The sequence below is a fragment of the Phasianus colchicus genome, chromosome 1 (assembly GCF_987193195.1).
Source record: "Phasianus colchicus chromosome 1, bPhaCol1.hap1.1, whole genome shotgun sequence".
Taxonomy (NCBI): domain Eukaryota; kingdom Metazoa; phylum Chordata; class Aves; order Galliformes; family Phasianidae; genus Phasianus; species Phasianus colchicus.
The window spans coordinates 50,366,910-50,388,908 of NC_143436.1; the positions used below are offsets into that span (position 1 = coordinate 50,366,910).

General features: G+C 47.0%; 1 protein-coding gene across 11 annotated transcripts in view; it reads right to left on the bottom strand.

Annotated features, from left to right (window-relative positions):
- Positions 1-5,612: 5,612 nt before the first annotated feature.
- The window catches only part of ZC3H7B (zinc finger CCCH-type containing 7B), a 47,010-nt gene continuing 30,623 nt past the window's right edge, over positions 5,613-21,999 (bottom strand). For 7 of the 11 annotated variants that reach the window (XM_031600246.2, XM_090141788.1, XM_090141758.1 and 4 more), the window contains exons 18-23: positions 16,777-16,910; positions 15,410-15,515; positions 14,173-14,281; positions 12,775-12,908; positions 11,939-12,102; positions 5,614-11,329 (exon numbers count right to left, since the gene is read on the bottom strand). In XM_031600246.2, coding sequence (XP_031456106.1) covers positions 11,137-11,329; positions 11,939-12,102; positions 12,775-12,908; positions 14,173-14,281; positions 15,410-15,515; positions 16,777-16,910 — 840 coding nt within the window. In that variant the 3' untranslated portion in view covers positions 5,614-11,136. Of the gene's footprint in view, positions 11,330-11,938; positions 12,103-12,774; positions 12,964-14,172; positions 14,282-15,409; positions 15,516-16,776; positions 16,911-21,999 lie in introns of those variants that run through there. The other 4 variants (XM_090141794.1, XM_090141763.1, XM_090141749.1 and 1 more) reach the window with 3 other exon arrangements.

The following is a 21,999-nucleotide window of genomic DNA, read 5'->3' on the forward strand; positions in this document are numbered from 1 at the left end:
GGCTGCTGGCCAGCACGGTTTTACAGGGCCTCTCGCAGCCAATCCGACTGCGAAGAACTGGGCCAGTTATCTAACTTTGAAAAGGCAGCACCCTTTTCTTTCCCAAGGTGTTATAATAAATACAAACATTTTGAAGAAAAAAAAAAAAGTGCATGCACAGTCAGGGGTGCACACGTTGGCTGTGAGCACAACAGCAAATGGATCTGTGGAGCTACGAGCTGCCCAACCTGCCCCACAGAGACGTACACACTGTGCCTGCATCTGCCTGTTAACTTTCCAGCTGTCAGAGAGGCAGAGAGAGCCTGTTTTTCTATGATGTAACACTTATTGTGTGTCCATGCTAAGTCCCCACTGATTAATGGCGAAAGGCATCCTCCTTATCAAGTTTGCATCAGACACAAGTGCAGAATTTCTCTTCAGAAGCGACACAGAGTTTTACTGGAAATCCAACAACCCCGTCTCAAAGCGGTGATGTGAGGCAAGTTCATGTACCCTGAGAGTACTCTGGTAACAGTTGGTTAGGTAAGATCTTTAGCATTCAAGCCTCTTCTATCAGTGAAGGATTCTTTTTTTTTAGTGTGGAGGGATGGACAGGAGACAGGAGGAAAAAAGTCTGATCTTCTTTATAGGGATCTGCCTTGGCAAGGAGAAGCTTACATGTGCTGGGGTCTTCTCTTGCTGAGTGTGATAATGAGGACTGAAGTGCCTTTGTTTCTTTTTGCTCCTGTCTTGCTCAGCCTTACAGTGGTTTGAGTCATAGAATCACCAAGGTTGGAAAAGACCTCCAAGGTCATCTAGTCCAACTATCCTGTTACTGCCAGTACTTCCTCACTAAACCATGTCTCTTAGTACAGCATAAATGTTTCTTAAACACCTCCAGGGATGGTGACTCCATCACCTCCATTATCAGGCTGTGCCGGTGCCTGACCACTCTTTTGGAGAAGAAACTTTTCCTAGTATCCAACCTGAACCTCCACTGGTGTAACTTGAGGTTATTTCCTCTAGTCCCATTGCTGACATTTATTGCTTTGGCAAATTAGGTTTGTTGGGAGGAAATTGTCACTTAAGATCTTAAATTCTTAAATTTCAGTGGACATTTACAAGTTACCGTGTATAGAGCTGAGAAGGCACATCTCATCTTGTGTTGCGATGTCCACAAAATCTCCTGCCAACACCATGTGTCCTTGACTCACAACCCAATGAAAATCAAGCACTCAATCAGGAGAAAGTTTTACATGGGCAGTGATAGGTTTTAAACTAAAAGAGAGGAGATTTAGATTAAATATTAAGAGGAACTTCTTTATTCAGAGGGTGGTGAAGCACTGGCACAGGCTGCCCAGGGAGCTGTGGTGCCCCATCCCTGGAGGTTCAAGGCCAGGTTGGATGGGACCCTGGGCAGCCTGAACTGCTGTGTGGCTGCCCTGTCTATGGCACAGGGGTGGAACTGAGTGGGCTTTAAGGTCTCTTCCAGCCCAACCATTCTGTGATTCTATGAAGAGCTTGGTGACATCATTAGTAGGATGCATCAACACTGCCCCAGAGAAGCAGAAATCATGCTATGGACTAACATCACAGCAATGCAGAGCATCCACCGCCCTTATGTCCCTGACATGGAGAAAGCTTGAGTTGCTTTAGTGAATGGAGTTGAAACGTTGGCTCTGTGTCATCATGGAGAGCTGCGGGCATGGCCATAGATCGCATAATTTGTTCTGGCTGCACTGTTATCAGATCAGTTCATTATTTATTTTCACTGTAATCCCATATGAGTGGAGTTCTCTGCAGCCTTCTCCATCATCTTATGCCAGATGGAGAAGCCCAGTCAGCCACTCACAGCAGATTTTCTCACACACTTGACCAGCCACAGTCAACTTGCACTGGCTCTAAGTGGGTGGCACAGAGAAGGGTACACTGAACATGACACAGAGAGCCAGACTCCAGGAACAACTATTTAAATTGCAGAAGCTAGGGATACATTCATTTTAAAACCCTAATTCTCCTGCTCTCTTTGCAGGAATCTTTTTACAGGCCCAAAGTGCACCAGGAATTGCAGAGCACCTGCTGCAGGGGTCATCTGCCTTCCTGACACCCTGAGACTCCAAGGAATTATTTTGTGCACTTGGACTTCTCTGATACAGCTCTGCTTATTGCAAGGAGCTGGGTGAGAAGGCTCCTTGTACAGATCTAAATGTTACCAACTTTCCCTCAGCACCAGGAATGCTCCCTCGGTCTTTTCAAAGGGCCACATCCGCAGTACTTCTGGAGTGGCCTTTCTGCTGCCTCCCCTCATACCAGTTTTTCACAATTTCAGCCCCAAAACATGAGACAGTGGCATGCCTGGGTGCCTTCTTGGGCAGAAACTCCTGAAAATTGTCTCTATGGGTCTTGTATTGTGTGACAGCACCTGGCTGCACACTGTGAGGCCGCAGTTTCATAAGGGAGCTTAGTTGTGTGTTATGAGAGCACAGCTTATGGGGAGCCCACCAGCAGCAAGGATATTTGACAAAAGTGCAGCATTAATGGTTATTATTACTAATTGCTATCTCAGCTTCCTCAAATGAAATGAAAGCTTGGCTCAATAATCCAATGGGATGTTTCCTCTTAGAAAATAAAAAATATTTTTGTCTGATTTGATAAGGATGCGAAGCTTACACAACAGTAATATCTATCTATCCATCTATTCACCCCTCCCTTACCCAGAACACACTATCCACTTTGACAAAGGGATAAATATATTTAAATATATTTTTTCTACTGGACAGATAAGCTAAGAAGAAGAAAGTCAAATGAATGACTCTTCAGCAAGAAAACCTGCTGGTTTTTATTCTGTTTGACCTGGGGCATGTGTATTGGTAGCTGAGACCCCAAAGCACATATTGCCCCTGGCAGGCAATAGTGTGGGTACAGGCAGAAGCCAGCAGAACTGAGAGGACTTTGAGGTGACAGATAAGGTTTGCTGCTCCTCTGAGGTATACCTAGAAATAAGGATAAAAGTCTGTAGAAACCCTTAGAAGCTTTACAAGCCCTGCTGCTCTTGAAACAGCTTTCTTTTTTCAGTCACTTGAGAGCATCCACTTTGGCAGCACAGCCATTTGGAAATTTGGAAATTTCCATATCATCTCACATGGTCTTCCCTTGCAGGTCTTGCAGATCAAACCTACTCCCCGTGGTCTGGGTGGAGGCTCCAGCCCCAGTTCTTTCATCAAACCCAGCCTGGTAAATGGTTTCCTCTTTCTTCTCCTGCCCAAGCAAACCCTTTGCCAGAGGTCAGTCACTGCCTCTTTCCAGACATCCGTAATTTTTTTTTTCCAGTGCTAGCTCCTAGGACAAATAAATACTGTGCTCCAATGAGAGCCTCCACTGAGGAACTTAACTATTTATTTGCATAGTGCATTGGGCTTAGTGGGTGTTCTTTTTTCACTTTGGCAGGGACTGGCAGGATAAATTTTGCCATGGCCTTTCTGAAAGAATGTCTGCCCACATCCTGGAGTCTCTTCTATAGTCTCAAGATGCTGCTGCTAGTGGACAGGTGCATGAAATGCATGCATAAAACCCTTTTTGATGGTAGCAATGTGGGATATGGACAGGCAGGTTTGATGAGGTATTATGCTGAACCCCCTTCCCACCTTCTAATGGGCCACTTCTTCCCCAGACAGGTCATTGCATACATTCACATGTACGTGTGCCTGTATCCCCATGTGGAGGAGGGCTGATGAGTGATTCATGTACCTGGGAAAGGACAGATTGCTGCTGCAAGCCACTCTATTTGTATCCCCTGGTGCTGGCCCGGCCCTGGCAGAGCCTTCAGTACCCATACCTCCCCATTGCAGGGATACAGCCCATGGCTGGAGGCAGCCAGCAGCTTCACTTTCTCTGCAAGCCAGGGCTGGCATTGGGACGGGCACCTCCTGAAGTCCTATCAACAGCACTGGGAACCCCTGAGCAAACAGCACAGCTGAGCAGAAGGAATCACCTACATCTCCTGCCTGAGGGAAAAAGTATTTCTAAAAACTAATTTCTCAAAATGTGTGCCAAAATCTAATGAGTTTTTCCTTCCCACCCTGCTGCCAAGACATACCCACCTCTTGGGGCGCTCACACGGCAGCCAGGCTCACGGCATCTTTGTTGTTCTGCACGTGGCCTTCCCTGTGTGGTGTAATATGCCAGAAAAGTAGGTGCTAGGCAGGGAGATAACGTGAGAAGGACTCAGGGTCATCAAAGGTTGTGCTGCCCTGCGCAGGAAGGACGCCTAAAGCTGCTTTTATGCATTTCCCTGTTCCAGAAATACTCGGGGAGCCTGGGCAGAGCTGGCTTTGGGAGCTCTCCAAGCCTTTGCTTTATCAGACCCTTGGCAGGAGGCATAGCCCAGGAGATGCCAAGAGCAACAAAAAACAAAGGTGTTTAAGGAAGGATGGGGAAATCCAAGGACAGCAATTGCTGGGCCTCTGCCAGGGTCCGTGGAAGATCGTTGGGTGGGATAGCAAGGAAGATGCATGTTCTTGCAGCCACTTCTCAAAAGAGAGAGGCTGGCTGTAAGTGATCTCAGCCATCCCTTGGCCAACCCATCCCAGACTCACTCACCTTTCCCAGGAGCTATGTTACCCCTGGTAGGAGAAGGAGCCCTGCAGGGCTGTGGGCCAAGAGGTCAGAACCGATAGATAGATAAGAGTTAGCTTGAGTCTGGGGAAAGAACACGAGCTGAAAGAAAATAGCCAGTCTCACAAGAAGCCTGGACAGCTTGGCTATAGTTGATCACCAAAAGCCAAGATACAAATGCCTACTTTTCTAACAGGACACAATCTAATCTGCTGAGTCTCTCTTGAAAATCCACTTCTGCACTGGATCCCCACATCCAGCAACTTTGTAGGTATCTTCAAGCCATTCGGCTGCGGAAAACAGAGGCCATCTCACCCCTGTGGAACTAGGACTCTCTGTCTCTGCTGCTGAGCTTTGCTGGGGTACAAACAGGGGAGCGTGCCTTAGTATTCAATTACAGAAAGTATGCAGCTTTTCATCCTCCCTGACCATCCGCCTGGAGGGCCCCAGCACTACTGAAGGCCCACAACTAAATCAGAGAGAGGAAATCCACAGAGAAATGCATGGAAAAGCACCTCCAGCACTGAGTGTTTTTCCGGTTCCAAGCAAGCCAAATCTACTCTGGCATCTGGGTTTAGAGATTTCCATCTCAATCCTTGGTAAATGTCATTTTTGGGAGGATTATCCCAGATAATAACAAATAACCCTATTTCCTGGAACACTGCTGTCTGTACCTCACAAGGCTCTCATGAAAAAAAAAAAGAAGAAGAAGAAAAAGAAAAGAAGTTTTCTGGGGAACTGCTAACCATAAGCTAAAACACAGAGAGGAGCACTCATGAAGGGCAATCTCAGGAGCTGTTGCAGAGGGCACTGAGTAAATCAGAGCTGTCATCCTGTCTGTTCCCTGCTCTGGGGAAAGCAGCTGGATCTGCTTTTGGGAAACAACACTCCTGCCCTGGGGGCACTGAGACCTGCTGCTCCTGCCAGGAGGGGGAACTGCAGAGAAGCAGAAAGCAAGAATCCAGCCAGCGTGAGGGAGAGAAGTTAATGGGAACAGAGGGCTCTGGCCATTCCCCTCCCATCCTGAGGATAAAGGAATGAGGCTGGCTGAGACATAGGACAGAGCTCCTGAGCAGCACCCACAGCTTTCCAGGAGGAAAGAAGACCTCTGCCCAGACTCACCCTGTAGGTGCCTATCCATCTGTTCTGCATCTTCCTTTGCCTTGCACCAAATAGCTGTGTGCTCCAGCCTGCACTCCTGCAGCCTTTCCTCCTCCATTTCCCTTCGTACCAGTCACTTCCATCCAGCCTTGCCTCTCTCCTTTACTATTTATCACATCACTTTTTGCCCAATGTTTTCCTCACCACGTGCCCTACAGCATTACCTACTCTGTGCCCTCCTCTCTGGCCATCAACCCACACACCTCAACAAGTTCCAGCTCCCTCAGGGCACAAACCATCTGCTGCTCTCCTTGCACAGGCATGATGCAACACACTCCCATTCTTGGTTGCAATGGTGGCTACAAACAATCAACAGTGATGACCACGTTTACATCACCTGCTGTCACTGCCCAGAAATGTTTCCCTGTAGTGTGGGAAGACAGACTCAGTCACAAAACTGCTTAGGAATTCCATCTGCAACTTAAGGACTTTGGAAGGCAAACTGCCTCTGCCATACTGCTGCATCGTAGCATTAAAGGCAGCCTTTCTCTTGCCTCTCAAGGAGAAGGTCCCTTCCCTAGCTCCTTTCATTTTGCCATCAGACCCAAATCCTTCCTGGCTGAACTTGTGCTCTCCCCTTTGCCTTCATGTCTGCTGAAATTCCTGGGAGGGTGAAGCCACCACTCCTTTTCCTGCCTCCTCAAAGTGTACATTGCTATTCTTCAGTGAGGAGTTTACAGCTGAAGCTCAGGTTTGCCAGGAAAACACTGCAGTTAGTACTTTTGTTTTTCTCCCTATGCTTTGTCTGCCTCACAGTTTGACAGTTTTGGTCTCCACTGAACTGGAAAGGCTACAATCACTCTTGCCAGCAGGGTCTCAGTTGTCTGTGGAGGCTAAAACAAATGCCTCACATATTGTACATATTCAGTCAATGCATTTAAAAATGCACCCATCTCATTCTCCCTGCACTCTAATATTGTATCCTCTCCTTTGCATTCCTTTGACCAGAAGGTCCTGAGCTGTCATGCTTGCATCCGGGCACATTAGGAAGATGTCTATCAACTCCCCTCCTTAGGTCTCACTGAGTCTGACCTTCTAGTCACTCCTGCAGTTTGTAGAGCAGTAGCAGGGTGCCTCCATGGGACTCCCTTGTCTTTGTCCCATTTTCAGTTTTGGCACTTCATCTGCATCATGATGTATAGGCAGGGAAAAAATAAAGTTTTATTAATAAATGTTTCCATACTGCTGTTGTCCCCCAGGTATGACCTTCACACAGCATCCCACCAGGGGGAATCTGCACCAACACTTTTCATGGCTTGAGCTGTATGTGACTTGGGATGGGAATAAGGGCATTTCCTTGGCAAAGTGCACAACTGGCTGATCCAGCTGAACAGAGCAGTCTGCACAGCAGAGCAATCTCTAGATTGAGGTGAACTGCAGAATCTGTTGGTAAAGATGTACACAATTTTCTACTTGGCAAGATGAGCAGTAGATTATATGGAAGGAAGGTAGAAAGCAAAAATGATCCAATGCCAGAAGTACTCTCCTTGCTTCCCTCCTTACAGCAAGGAAACCTGGAACCTGGATAAGAAGCCTTTGTGGGCTATTTGAAAAATGCAAACACACACTGTGTCAGAAGAGGGTTTAAAGTGCACACTTTTATTTTCTATTACAAAGGCTAAAAGAAGCAAGTTTTCTGTTGTTGTTTTTTTTAAGAACAAAAACAAAAATGTTGTTAAAACATCTACATTATTATCCTGATACTAGACCTTATGAAAGATACTAAGTTCTTTTTTAATAGTAAAGCGTGGTATTCTTAAATTATATTAATACAAAGACATATTAAAGGACTCGAAATCATTACTACCCAGCTCAGAACTGCAGCATCCCCTTGCTATCTTTTCCTTTCACATGCTAAAACCCATTTGTTTTTGACATACAGTTTCATACAAGCAAAGTAGGGTATTTTATTTGTTTTTCCTTCCCCTCGTAAAGGTCAGGTTCACACCAGCATCACTTTAACCTTGACCCCTTACCAAAGGATTTGGGAAGAGATTCTCACCAAGTCCTTCAGCATTTAACAAGCTGATCTAAATCAAAGTCTCTACTCTGTGTGTGTGATTATTCTACAGGACGTGAGATTTTCTTCTAATGTTATAAAATCAAAGCATTGTTAATAACCCTTGGACTTGGTTCCACACTGCAAAATTTTCTTCTTCCCTCAGAAGAATGAATAAAAGAGAGAGTTATCAGAGGGTCTTGCGAATGCACTGCTAAAGCAGCCCTGCAACTTACCTGTGGGGCTCTTGTGGAGCTGAGAGAGCCAAGCATTTCTACTGAAAGTACATAACATGCTGAAGAAAAACCTCTTGACTCAATAAGTGAGCCTGGGAAGCCAAGTGTGAAGCTTCCTGCCTTTTACAATGTCCCTTTAGATAATATAAGCAAAGCCTTATTGTGAAAACTTCACTCGCTAATTAGCAGTATAATACCCTTTCACTGAGATGGGACTGTAAGGACATCCTAGGGGGTTTTAAAAGCATGAACAGGACACCTGCCCCATCTCAGAATTTATACTATCTATATAAAACCCTCCCCTCTGTTATTTCCCTTTCCCTAATCCAAATAGAAGCCTTCATATTTTAAATGGAGATGCTGCGTTTCCTGGCCCGAGTCCTTTTCCTTTACCCTCATTAAAAAGATTCCTTTGATACCACACACATATAATATTATATAGAGCGATATATTTAATACCTGTGTATATATGCTTCATGGGAGGGGTCACATATATACACACTAAAACAAGTCTGGTGACAAAGTACTGCAACACCACAGACCAGGTTATCATATCAGGGAAAACAAAAAGAGATACTCAACGCAACACCCGTGACCGTGGGCCTCCCTCCCCTCACGCATGCTTGGCCTCTCCCCATCTCAGTCCCACTGAGCAGCTCAGCTCCCCATGCAGAGACAGGGAGAGGGGACAATGACCCACTCTGGAACCTAAAACAAGTTACTGTATGAGAAATCACAGCTCAGCGAACGCTTGAATCACACTAGAGATGCAGATTTGTATTAAAAATAAAAACATATTCCAACATTTCCCAGTCCAGATTAGTTCCTTGGCATCTCTGCCCAGCAGGACAAGATAACCCAGGAGCTGGTGCCTATCACTTCCCCTCTCCTTCTCTATTCATAAAATTGAGCAGCACAAGGAGCACCAGCAGAAGATACAATCTGAACAACAAAGAGCAGAGAAGACACAGTACCTTAGCTCTCAAAAAATGCCATATCTGATATTGCATTGGTCATTCTTTTTCTCCATCCGTGCAGATTCTTCTGGCTCTCATCCTTCACCTCTCATATGGGCAGAGCTGGAAATGGCTACTTCCATCCCCTCATCTCCCTGATCTACCATAAGCCACTCATGTTTCATCAGATGCTACAGCCCAGGCCCCTTTCAGGGCAGATCTCAAGGTGGTGTGCAGCCAAGAAGGGAACCTCCTATGAAAACAATGACCCCCTCTGTGTTTTTACAGGTGAGGAAGCAAGCTCAGAGGCACATGTGGCTTATCTGGGGCACATCATACTACTAGAAAGACCCAAGACCAGCATGCAGCACATTCTGCTCCCGGGCCATAACTATCTCAGTGCTGCTGATGCAGCTACCTGGAGGCTGGTTTAGAAAGGTGCCAGCTGTTCCCACAGCATCTCCTGCATATTATTATCATGTCCCATCTTTGTCAAAGCTGGGAACCCGAAGGATATGGAAGCAGGCAGGGTAAAGTGGGACTCAACAATGCCAAAGCACCATGTGGAACACAGCCAAATTGTATTTGCCATGGATACAATGCTGTCTGCCAGCCCCGAGGGCTCTCAGCTTGCTGTTCTGGGAACCTGTATACAAAAAAGACATCATCATGAAGGCAGGGAAGGAGATGCTTTTGTGTTGGACAAGATGATGCCATCCATGCAAACAAAACTGCAGAGCACAGCTGATGTAGGAGACATGAGAGGGAAGCTCAGGATAAGACATGTTTACTACTTACAGGATAGGAACACCAGAAAGAATAAGGCTGGCATACAGAATGAGGCCTCTCACTGCTGCCACCATGAAAACCAAAAATCTTGGCCAGAGGTTCAGCCCTGATGGAGAACCATCAGGGGGCTGAGGCCCAGTGAGTCTGGACTGGACCTTTAGCACTTGTAAATGTGCTTCCAGCTGAATTCCCATCAGCAAAGCATGACCAGTGCCAGGCCCTCCACATTACACCCATACTGCCTGATGGTGTCCTTCTAATTCAATCCCCATCCAGTTCATAGAATCATTAAGGTGGGCAAACACCATTAAGATCATCTAGTCCAACCATCAACTCATCATCTGCTGGTGCAGTATAAAGCTTAGCTCTAAGTAACTACCAACACGCACCACTTAGAGAGCAAGAAGGGAACCTCACTGCCTCCTTCCTGGACACAAGCAGATAGAGAAATACAGACTCCTTTTGGTTACAGCCTTCTTCCTGAATGTTCTTGCTGTGTGGAGTATAGTGACACATGGCACATCAAAGTCTCCAGTACACCTCCTAGATGACTTTGCTGTCTTACTTGCACCAGTCAGACCAGACAAATAACAAACCAAAACCACCCACTCCAAAAACATGTTGCACACTTGAGAAAGACATCTAGTAAGGCATCACCAACTTGTTTCCTGGTTACAGTCAGCCAAAACAGTCTATAGGTTCTTACAATGTAGTTCCCACCATTGTAAAAAGTGTAATTACTTTGCTGCACTTAGCTGCACTCTTTCTACTAGATGGCTGTTACCCCCCTCAGCTCCAGTTGATGCCTCAGCAGAATATAATCAGTAGGGGTGTAAACCCAGATGTTTTAAGCCACATCTTGTGGCTTTTCTTTGCATCTCAATTCCCAGTTCTTCTGGTACTGAACTCCCAAGAAAGCAGGCCAGTTGCAATGCTTGCTCTGCAGCACTGAGAAAAGAAGCACATGAACTTCATGGTCCCCTTTTCAGCAGATGTCTAGCCCTTTCTCTCAGCTCTCTCTTCCTGACCTCTGCAGCCACAGTCCCAATTGAAGGGCAGGGGAACGATAAGGAAAAATTCTCATTCACATCCCAGTACAGACTGGATCCATTCCATTAAATGAAGGACAGTGAAAACAAAAAGATGGAGAGAAAGGAGAATTTAGGGGAAATAACAGAGAGAAGATGGACCACAAACTCAGTGAGCATGGCGTTCGCTGGCCAAGGAGAATTAAATTCACGTTTTCATTCACCACTAATAAATCATCATCTCAAAATCTTAAAACGAAAGAAAAGAAAAAGTTCTCTTTGCGAGACACGGATGCTCGCCTTGCTACTGCCTCACTCAGAAAACCCGCCCTGCATTTCTCCAGCCAACAGGCTCTCCCCCCCCCCGGCCCTTACTATACACCATCCCTCAATAAGAAGTTGTATTTCCCGAAGTCGTCGTCCCGGGGGCAGAGCAGCATGTCCTTGCGGGCTTTGGCCAATTTCTGTTTCAGCACCTCCCTGCGGTCTAGCCACTCCGTCAGCTCGTCCTGGCCATGGGCATAGCGACATTCTTCTCCTTCGGGGCAGGCCTTGCTCTTCTGGAACCTGCCAGCACAAGCAGCACTGTCAGCAGGGATCCCTCACTGGGACAGGGGGTTTGAGCTCTCTGAGACTCCACTGGGTGGACACCAAAACTGGCTGCAGACTCTCCCTGCTAAGGGGGAGGTGATTCTTCTACAACCTGCGTGCAGCCAAAGGGAGGCAAAGAGAGAAGCTGGATGCAGAAACAGCAGCACCTATGAGGAGACTCAGTCAAAAGAATGAAATGGTGTGAGCTAGAGCTGGACCAGCAGGGACAAGAAGAAGCCACCACCCAAGAGAGGAAATGCCAGGAAATTCTAAAGCAGCCACAAGAGACACAGCCTTCTCTCTAACCAAAATGGCATTTCTAACCATCACAAGCCTTCTGAAGGCACCTCAAGGCACTGATTCAGAGGGCGTGAGCCATTCAAACAATTTAATAAAGCATCTGGGATTCCCCCAAGAATTGAGCCAAGCAGACTCTATTTAGCAGACCGAGAGCTGAGCACATTATGGCTACAAAGGGCAGACTTGAAGCTTGCTCTCCTTTTCTGAAGCTGTGTGTCTGGAAATGTATTTTTACCACTAGGTAGTCGTCACTTCTGGGATCAAACAGAGCCGTGTGCATGGTACCTTTCACAGAGCTGGAACTCGCCCATAGGGAAGCGATAGCTCCAGCAGCTGGAGTCACTATCTGAAGTGAAGACCTTCTCCTTGTGCTTCTCTGACTGGATGTGCTGCTGCCATTGCTTCTTGCTGTTGCTGTTCTTCCCGCAGAGCCAGCAGTGGTAGCCCATCTAATGGGTGCAGAAAAGGCAAAAGGCCAGTTAGCGCATCAATATTCACACTCACCGCCTTCCTTATGCTGGCATCACCTCTTCCCATCTCCCTCCTGAGCATCCTGGATATTCACCTCACTCTAAGACCTTGCACTCTCCCTTGACACATCATCTTCTGGTCATTACGCTGCTGCTGAAGGCGAGCAGAGGAGATGCTCTGAGTCTACCCACAGCTCAAGCTGACTGTGAGGCACTCAGGCAGCACAAGACCCCTCAGGAGCACAAACACTTTCCCCAGCCACCATTCCTCGGCTAAGGAGACACACCTGCCTTTGATTTTCTCAGGTTTCTGTGCTCTACACACAGCTCATCTCCAAGGTTCCACTTCTTTTCTCACAGGCCAGCAGTGGCTTTCCCAGCTTCCCCAGGAGCAGGAATCCTGGGGAGAGGCTGAGCCCGTGCAAAAGGGAGCACAAGGTAGATGCCTACTCATTTGAGGATTAACAGAAAAGCTGTTGCAAAGCCTTCTTGCCCCAGGTAAATCCCCTCCCACCTCATCTGTGCTGCTCCAAGCTGTCCATTTAACCTACATCAGCACAGGCTCTTTCCCAGAAAAGCAATTCAGCCCCTGCTGGCTTATACCTGGAGCACTGAAGGAGAAGGATGAAGGACAAGAGATTAGCTGTTTACCATGATGTCAGCATAGTCAGTGGGCATCTGGATCTGTTTCTCCCCTTCTCGCGAAGTGAGTGGTGTTCCCTCTCCAGGCTTCCCAGGATTGTGTTTCTTTAGCCACATGTCATAGGTCTGCTGCATATCTAGTACTGCACAAAGGCGACCCGTGAAGTCACTCAGACAACCTCCCGCACCGTGCACAAACTACAAGAAAAGGATGAATGGTGGGGCAGCCCTTTCCTCCCCTCTCCAGTGCAGCAACTCCTGCCATCAGAGCTCAGGCCAGTGCTCAGCAGGCTCAGTGTCACCTCCCCAGATAAGAGCTGTGGGCAGAGGAGCTAATTTACATCTCCCAACCTGTCATGAGGAGCTGTCTTTTACGAGTCAAGGGGCATCCATGACAGCAGGTACACAAAGTATTCAGGAAGGACAGAAGATGCCCCAAGATCCCCGTGGACTTCACCCCATGAGGTGACTCTCCATCAGGCTTGATTCTGCTTGACCCCAGCAGGCTTCTCACTGCGGCCACAGCAAACGCAGGGGCTGGATCCCCTTTCCTCTCTCCATCCCCTTCCTCTAAGCCTACACTTCATCCTCAGTGCTCAAGGAGGAGGAGAGCCCATAAGCAAGCTGGCCACAGGAAGCACTAGGGAGGGGAGGAAGACCTAGTGATAGCCTGCCCCAGAGTTCAAACCCTGCCCAGAGGAGTGCAATCCATGTGACTTGGTGCTTTTGGTTTAAAACCCATTTGGGATGCTGCTGAGAAATTTTGGCTGGAAGATTTGACTGCATATCTGCCTTTTCAAGATCAATTTGTGAAATAGGCCATGGAAAAATAAGAATTTACAGATAGCAGTGTGACGTTCTAAATGCAATGAGTTAGTGATTTACTCCTCATTAAATAGGTAATTGAAGAACTCAAGGTAATGGGGAATAATTAATGCAAATTGCTCCAAACTGAAACAATGGCTGTTGTTTGAAGATTCACCTTCATGCTCGAACAAACACACCCAAACTGGTCTGATGTGCTTAAAAAAGGCCCAGTAACAAAAGCTCTTGAACCACAACAAACAATAGCATTTGGCACAGCAGAGAAAGACCCTCTATCCAAGCACAAAAACTGAACAACCTTCAGGAAATCCTTCGAGCTTATCAGCAGCTCCCACCAGAGCTAGGTAAGCACTTGAAAAACTGGGCATTGCAAAGAATCTTTTTTCCCCAGCTCGCTGTTGGTCTGAATAAACAATACGGTCCCTCCACCGGTCCTACTCTGCTCCCATGGGCACAAAGCTGCATGGAGTTCAGCTGATGTCAGTGCCACTGAAGCTTTTCTGGGGAATTGCCAGGGTAACACCTTGTCAGGAATAAGTCTGAACAGACCTTGCATCCACAGCCCACATTTCCCACACTCACTTTTATTTTCCTTCATGAAGGTCCACATGTCTCTCTCCTCAGGACTATGGGCGAAGGAGCAGTTGCCCACATACTGGCATTTCCTGCCATTTTGTGCATGGATACATAACTGTTAAAAGACAGAGAGCAAAAATTAGCATCTGCACAAACATTCCTTGCTGGAGGGGAAAATGGACTCAAAAAAACAATAAGGGTGTTAAACTGCACACAGGAGAGGTCACAAAACAGGACACATCATACATCATTAACTCATGCCTCTTTTCCTCAAGCTCCCTATGACATGAAAGGTAAGATTTCCCTATAAACACAGAGGCAGCTCAGTTCAGCACCTGGCCTCTCTAAGTGCCTTTTCCACATGCAGCTGGCCCTGGGGAAAAATAGCAGGGACCAACCTGGACTGACCCAACAATGCTGGTCACACTGCTGGCCCCAAAGGTGACACATTCTCCAGCCATCTCCGAGCAGGCAAAGATAGGCCTATGGGAACCTGCCTTTGTTGTGTGACCTTCGACTCACAGGGGCCTTATCTCCTACTGCAGCAACCATAGTAATCTCTTGCTGCCCCCTCCCAGCCTCCAGCAACGGGCCTTCAACTGGAGAGTGCCAAAGGCCTCACCTTCCATCTGCACATGATACAGGGGATCCCATGGGGCAGCAAGGAGAGGAGCTTTTCCTTTTTAGGGAGAAAGGAAAAGAGAGGGTGAGAGTGATAACTGTTTGCCATATTTGGAGCTAGGGGAAGAGGTTGGATATCTGTTGTCTTCCTCATAGCATGAGGCTTTTTTAGTTGAGTTCTTCGTTCAGCTTTCAAAACACAATTTGGGCAAATTTCACAATAGACAGCAGCCCAGACACAGCAAAGGCAGGGGTAGGCTTCTCCCCAGTACTCCATCTCGCCTCTCACCCACACTGAGAAACCTTGACCTAAGGGAAGCCTTAAACCTCATCTCCAAACCCTGTGCCAATCAGTTCTAGAGATGGTGACTGCATTAACAACAGTGATGGAAACTTGCATACGTATGTAACTGAGTGTTTCAAATGAGTGCTGCTCCTTTTCCTGCACCACCATTTTTCTGGATGCATCTGAGACCTTGCTGCCTTCAGTTTGTCCTGTTCTCACACCTCAGCCAATACCACGTGCCTGCTTCCCAGACAGGTCTACAACAGAGCATGCCTCAAAGCACCGCACAATGGTGGGAGGAAAGGGGCACTTGGCCAAGTCATTTATGAGGCTTACATCATATTGCTGTGGGAAGTTGCGGATGGAAGGCAGTGGTCGGACAGACACCCACTTCTTCTTCGCTTTGGACATCACCAGCAGAACTCGACGTTCCTTTGTCCAACTAAGGAAGAGAGAATAAATCAGTCAAGATTAAAGGAAGAGCAAAACAAAGCTTTGTTTTCCTCAGAGATCTCTTGAATAGAGAGTGATGACCAGACCCTCCAGTTGTCCCTGCTGCTATCTACCTGCTCCTAGATATCCACATCTTTGGCAGAGGAGTCAGAAGAAGGGTGTTTAGGAGGATTTCTCCCTCTACTTCTTACATGTTTTCTGGGATATATTTTTTTGTAAAGCCACAGAAGTTTCCCCCACGTCTTGTGTGGCATCACTATGGATTACTAAACAGCTGCATTCCACCCTTTGACACAGCCAATTCTTTTGCAACAAGATCCATGGAAAACATTTGGGAATCTTTTCTGCTTGAAAGGTACAGCAGAAATGCAAGTCATTACAAGCACTGTCTTATGAACATTAAGTACTAATACTCAGGCAGCATCAGCAAGTGATCACCAGGAAATACCCTGGGCAAAAGCCCCAGCTCTGTTCAGTAGCTGCATAGAGGTGTTATCTTCCCATTTCAAGAAGTAATCCTTTCCTTCTCACTTCCTGCAGCAACTCCTGCCTCTGTCTCTTTTCATCAAAGGTCTTAACATTTGCAATAGGATGCTGAACTGTACCTATGTGGCTTGTGTTTTGGGAACTGATGTCCTATAAACCTTTCCATCCTGTGCTGCCAAGTTGCCTGGGTGAGAGGGGACACAGTTTCCATGGACCAATGGCCTATTTCCAGCCAATATTCCCTTTCTATCAAACCCAATGGGTTCCATGTAACTAGGAGGTACAAACAGACAAGACTTATGTCAGAGAAGAGCAACAAAAGCAATGAAAGGGCCAAGGAAACTAATTTAAAAAGAAATACAACGCCTTGATTAATTGCTAATAGTGACATGACAGACATCTTCAAACAGCACAGAGTATAAACAAGCGCAGAGCAGAACTATTTTAGTGACCTTGCTAAGGAGTAATGATAGCAGCTGGAGGAAATGGAATCGCAGGAGCTGGACTGCAAGCACTAAGATTAAGAGTCTGGTTGTGATGCACCATGCATGGTGCTGGCAGCAGATACATGCAGTAATAAAGAGAGCTGGAAACTGGAAAACAGCTACCTGCAACGCTCACTATAAAACACCCTGAGGACAAAGAGGCTGCTAGGAAACCTTACAACCTCTTCCAACAATGCCAAATGAAGCCTTGGAGAATGTAAGAGGAGAAATTCCTGCCCTTCAGGAGGGATGGGAAGAAGAGGAGGTTGCATTGCTCACCAGTGGCGGGCTTTGGCACTACAGTACTTGAGGTCTTTATCTGGCTCCACCAGCTGTCCATTTCTCCAGCATTGGCCACACACAAATTTCATCTGGAGGTCAAAGGTGCTTGATGTTGGAGCCCGGGGTGAAGCCTGGGGAAGAGAACCAGCACCTCAGGCAAACAGAGCCAAAACACATGCCCTAAAATGCCACAGTGGCAGCTCCCATGTTCCAGCATCTAGTTGATTAAAAAGAGACAGCCCAGCTCTCCTTCACCAGAGTGGCCCATTGAAATACCAGACGGGAGTGAAACTAGTGCTTGCTTCAGCATGATTTCCTGCATTTTGACTTCTGGCCAAGTGCACAGCCAGCCTGGCAACTTCCAGCACTGACCAGGCCTGGCTGCCAAACCCCTGCAGCATACCTCCATGTACAGACAAGCTCTGCAAGAGTTGCCCCAGTGCTTAATCCCTGCTTCCCCACAGGGAGGGCAACCCACATCCTCCTTGCTATGCACAGAGAGGATCCCCTGGGGAGGAAGCCAGGCTGTGACACGAGGCAGGAGCTGCTTCTGGACCAAGAGGTTTGTGTTACACTGAGCATTCGAAACACCAAAATCAGATTGGGTCCTCTTGTTAATAGTTTTTAAAGCCATTTCTGGGCAGGTTTCCATCCCTCATAGTTCCCTTACTATGGGTTTCACAGGCAGTTAATTACAATCTCTGGACAGAGGTACAACCATAAACACCCACACTTCATATCCTCTCAGCCACTTAGCTTAATTGGCCTTCTACCTGTCATCATCACAAGTGGATGCTTTGGGATTATGACCAACAGATTGTGCAGGAAAAAACCCAACAATCTAAGCAAGTCCCATATCACCACTGTCTTGCATTATCTCAGCAAATCTCTGAAAAGTCATTTAAACTTTATACCATCACTAGCAGACACAATGCTAGTGTCTCCTGTTCATTTCCAAACCAAAGACCAAACCTGACTGCAAGCCAGCAGCTCTGGGCACGGGTATATGGAACATCCTGGTGATGGAGCCAACCATGAAGCACAAGAGTAACGTATCAGTAAGCAGCTCACTAGCTGCTAACCACACAAGCAGCTCCCACAGCTGCCATGCCTTCATTTCTAATCTTGAGCATCTCATAAGGAACAGACAGGCAAGCAGTGTCCCAGAGGAGCTGGCTTCTGCCAGCAACAGCAGTAATGTCAATCCTGCATGCATCATCTGGCAAAAGGAAAGCAGCAAATGCAGGGAGGTGCAGAATCAAAGCATCTCCCAGGAAACACTACATAAGCTACTGGTTACCACTCTGCATCTGTCAGATCCAGTCTTTCAAAGCAGATCTGGCAGACAGAGACTCTCTGGCTCTGTGAAAAGCTATCCAGAGAGGTAACCTTTGCCTGTGCTGACTGCAAGGTTCTCACTGCAAAAGGACTTCTGGAGAACCACCATCTCTATTGCAAAGCAGTGTTGATTCTGGCCTACTTGCCTGCAAGGTGGCCTTTCTGGTGGCATCTGCGATATGACTTGTTCATCTGTTCGTCTTCACTGATGCTGGTGACCACCAAGAACACAGTAAAGTGGCCAGCTGCAGCATCAACAGGGTTGAGGTCTGGGATATCATAGAAGGCAGTAAGGTGTCTCGCTCTCAAATGTGGCAATTCAGCAGTAGTTTTAATCTCCATTTGGTGTTTAAAGAAAATTACAGTTTGCCACTGACCCACCATACCTATGGGGCTGAAATAATAAGACAGTACTGCTGGAATACTGGCTCTTATCAGCCCAGTGCTATCTGCCTTATAATCTACCAGGAAACACATTCTGCAGCACAGCCAGAAAGCTCAGCTCAAATCTACTGAACCAGCAGAAGGAAAAACTGAGTGGCTCCAGAAGTCACAATAGATCGAAGAGAGAGAGAATATGTTTCTCAGGTAATTCTGGTGCTCTAAGCTGCTTTTTCAGAAATTTGTGACAAAATGAAGCCCTATGCATTTCGTCATGGGAGTCTTACCAACTGCTGGTCAATAATCCAGTGGGCATGTATGCTCCCAGGGGATTAGGAGTAAAACAAAAATCAAAGCTGCTGCTGTTGCCACTACATGATTGTATTTGTAAAGGCAAGACACATACCTGGCAGGCTGTTGATAACCAGCAGTGTGGAAATTAGTATCACATGAGGTTGTAGCAGACCAAGCCAGGCAAAAGTGCCTCCGGCTGTGGTACCACCCCTTGATCTAAAGCCAGGCAATATAGTGTTAGCTATGCACCATGGCAACCAAATAAATAAAAGTCTTTGGCACAACAGCTCTCCACTTGAGGATTTGCAAAAAGCAAAGCCCCAGCACTGCCATGCATGTCTCTCAGCTACAGGAAGTCTTTTCAGTCATACTAAAATGCTATCTGGAGGATCCGTGTGCCCTTGGGGAACAACATAGCAGCCCAGGTCACCTGAGCGAGCTGTATTTAGGCACAAGTCTCCCTTATGACAGGGAGGGATGATCCTTTCCTCTCCCTGCTGAAGTTGCTAATTCTGGGACTAGTTTGTGTGGCAGTTCTGCAGCTGGCCAGTGGGGTGAAACAAAACAGCCCTCAAAAAAAAGAAAAAACAAGGGCTTACACCTCTCAGTTCCTGGGATGCACTGGGAGTTGAGAACTCCCAACTACCTACAACTGTCTCTCCTGATGAATGACTGCCTCTTTCATCAGCAGCCACGGGGCTTATTCCCATTGCAGCCTACATATGAGCTCCCTGCCAAGTGTTCAGCAAGAAGTATCATCATATTCCATTTCTTACTAGATCTTCTGTATCATCACAGCTGCCAGGTGCCTGTATGCTGTCTGCCTCTTTTTCACAACTGGATAGCCCTCAGCTGCTGTGTCCAACTGACTGCTTGTGACAAAGCTGCTGCAAAATCCCTGGGAAGAACATTGCTTCCACTGACCAGAGGGCACCAGGGCAAGCATGGATCACACTGGACGATGGGAAGAAGAGGTCTGCTTTTATAGTAGTCCTGGGAAGTTGTCTTTGCCAGGAGGCCAACTTCAAAAGCTGGAAGGACACTGAGAAAACTCTGAGTCACATTAGCCTGCTTGAACTGGGGAACATAATAGCAAAAGAAAACATCTCTCAACAGATACATTATTCCTGCCGCCAGGGTCTTCAGCAGCAAGCCTGTGTCTCATCCCAGAGCAGAGCCCTCTGCCTGAATATGTGCTGATTCCCAAGCCATGGTCTGCTACTGCAAACAGAGATGTCTGACTGACTTGACTGTCTCACTACCCCGTGATAGGCTGCCAAGTCCCACAGATAATTGATGGTGCCACTAGTAAGCACATTCTGACTGTACCAACAAGGCTGCTGCTTCACCTCTGAACAAACTGAAGTCCTGGAAGGGCTCAGGGTAAATCCAGCTCTGCATCAGGCATGTGTGGGGCACAACCAGACTTTGTATTGACCATCAGTATGAAACACTGCCCATAAGACCCAGAAAATATAGCTCTCTGCCAATCCCCTGATGGCTGTTGTAACAGCGCTGGCATTTCTTTTTCTCAGCCTCTGCCCCTGCAAGCCCTAGCAGCCAGAAATGAAACCCTTACTCAGCATCTAGAGCTCACATGCTTCAGTGGACATGCTCTGACCATGCCTTTAGTTTATTCTAACAGCAGCACCTCCAGTGAAAGGTGAACTTGATGTTGCAAGGCTTCAAAAATACAGATGTCCATTGATATTGTTTTACCCCAACATTATACAGAGAATGACAAGACAGAGCTTTCTGGAAAACACTGGCAGCTCCATTGCAGGTAGGACAGAACCAGTCACTAGACTTCATTCTCCATGGGGCAGGGACTGCTGAGATAGATCCAACTACTGTCACAAACTGCTGCAGATTCATACTTAGTTTCCTCCCCTGTGGAGATGTAGGTATCTGTCTCCGCCTCTATGCCAGGCTAGAAAGAGAGCATAGGCAGCTCTGTCTGATGGAACCATCCAGATTTTTCATTTCTCACATAATACAGATGGTAAGAACGTATCTCATACCTTCAGGACCAAAAATACAGTTTCCTGACAGGCTAGAACAAGCTACTTAGGCAAGTCAGACAGCTTTGGGGCCTAGTGACCTTGGTTACTCTTGACTGCTGTTTCCCATTCCTCAGTCAGCACCCTCTTCCCCTGTCATTTCAGACCATGACAGCAGAATATGGATGTACGCTGCTGAGCATTTCCTCAAAGATGACTCCATCTCATGCAGCATAACCAGTAGATACTTGGGCATACAGCAAACTGAGATCATCACTGCAAGTCACCTGAGTCTTTCCCAGTGGAATAACCCACGCTGATCACAGCCACTTTTCCCAGCAGCAGCACCCTGGCCTTCAGAATATTTCTGGTGGCTTGCCAAAAAAAGCTGCCATACACAATGTGAGTGACTCAGACCTCTGTTCTACAATGCATTTTCTTCCAGGACGCTCAGAAGCTGTATTCAGTAGTACAAGGAAACTCTTGGTGGGAGGTCCCAAACAGAGGTGAATCACCCTTGCCCTGACAGTAAGGCACAGGCCAAGTAGTAGTAGGTTTAGGCCTCCAGAAGGGGAAGAAAGCTGTCAGATGGGAATAAAATGGATTCACAACACATTCTCCACCATTTTGCAGGGGAGAGGATTGTGCCTACCCTTGAGAGCTTGCCAGGAGGCACAACATTTATAAATTTCACCAGATTTACCTTTTGAAAGTAACTAAGGAACAGAAAATCACTGTTCTAATGACAGAAAACTGCTTTAGTTCAATCTCAGGGCTAGGAATCAACCTCACTAGGTGGGCTCTGCTCCTATGCTACAGAACACCTCCTTGGAGGAACGAAAGGGTAAGGTGGCACCACCCATAGCTAGTGAGCTGGAATAAAGTAAACAAAGACGTGTTCTTTGCTTGAAACACGCCCCTCCAGAGAAATCTCTTGGCTGTGCTTCAAGTGCAGCCAAAAACATTTTTTCCTATATTGAGAGACTGGTGAAACAAAGCAAAGACAAAGCTCACATTGTCCCCCTGTCAAGGTGCCACCAAGGCTTCTGACCAGTCCCAACAGTACCTAAGCCACAAGTTCCACACACTCCCATGTTAAGAGCAGCCCCATGGATCATGAGTTATTTCTTACAGTCCTTCCAGATTGCCATATCATCCCTTGGCCACTAAAGGGCAGCAGGACATCTTTGATCCCTTTGTGTGGACA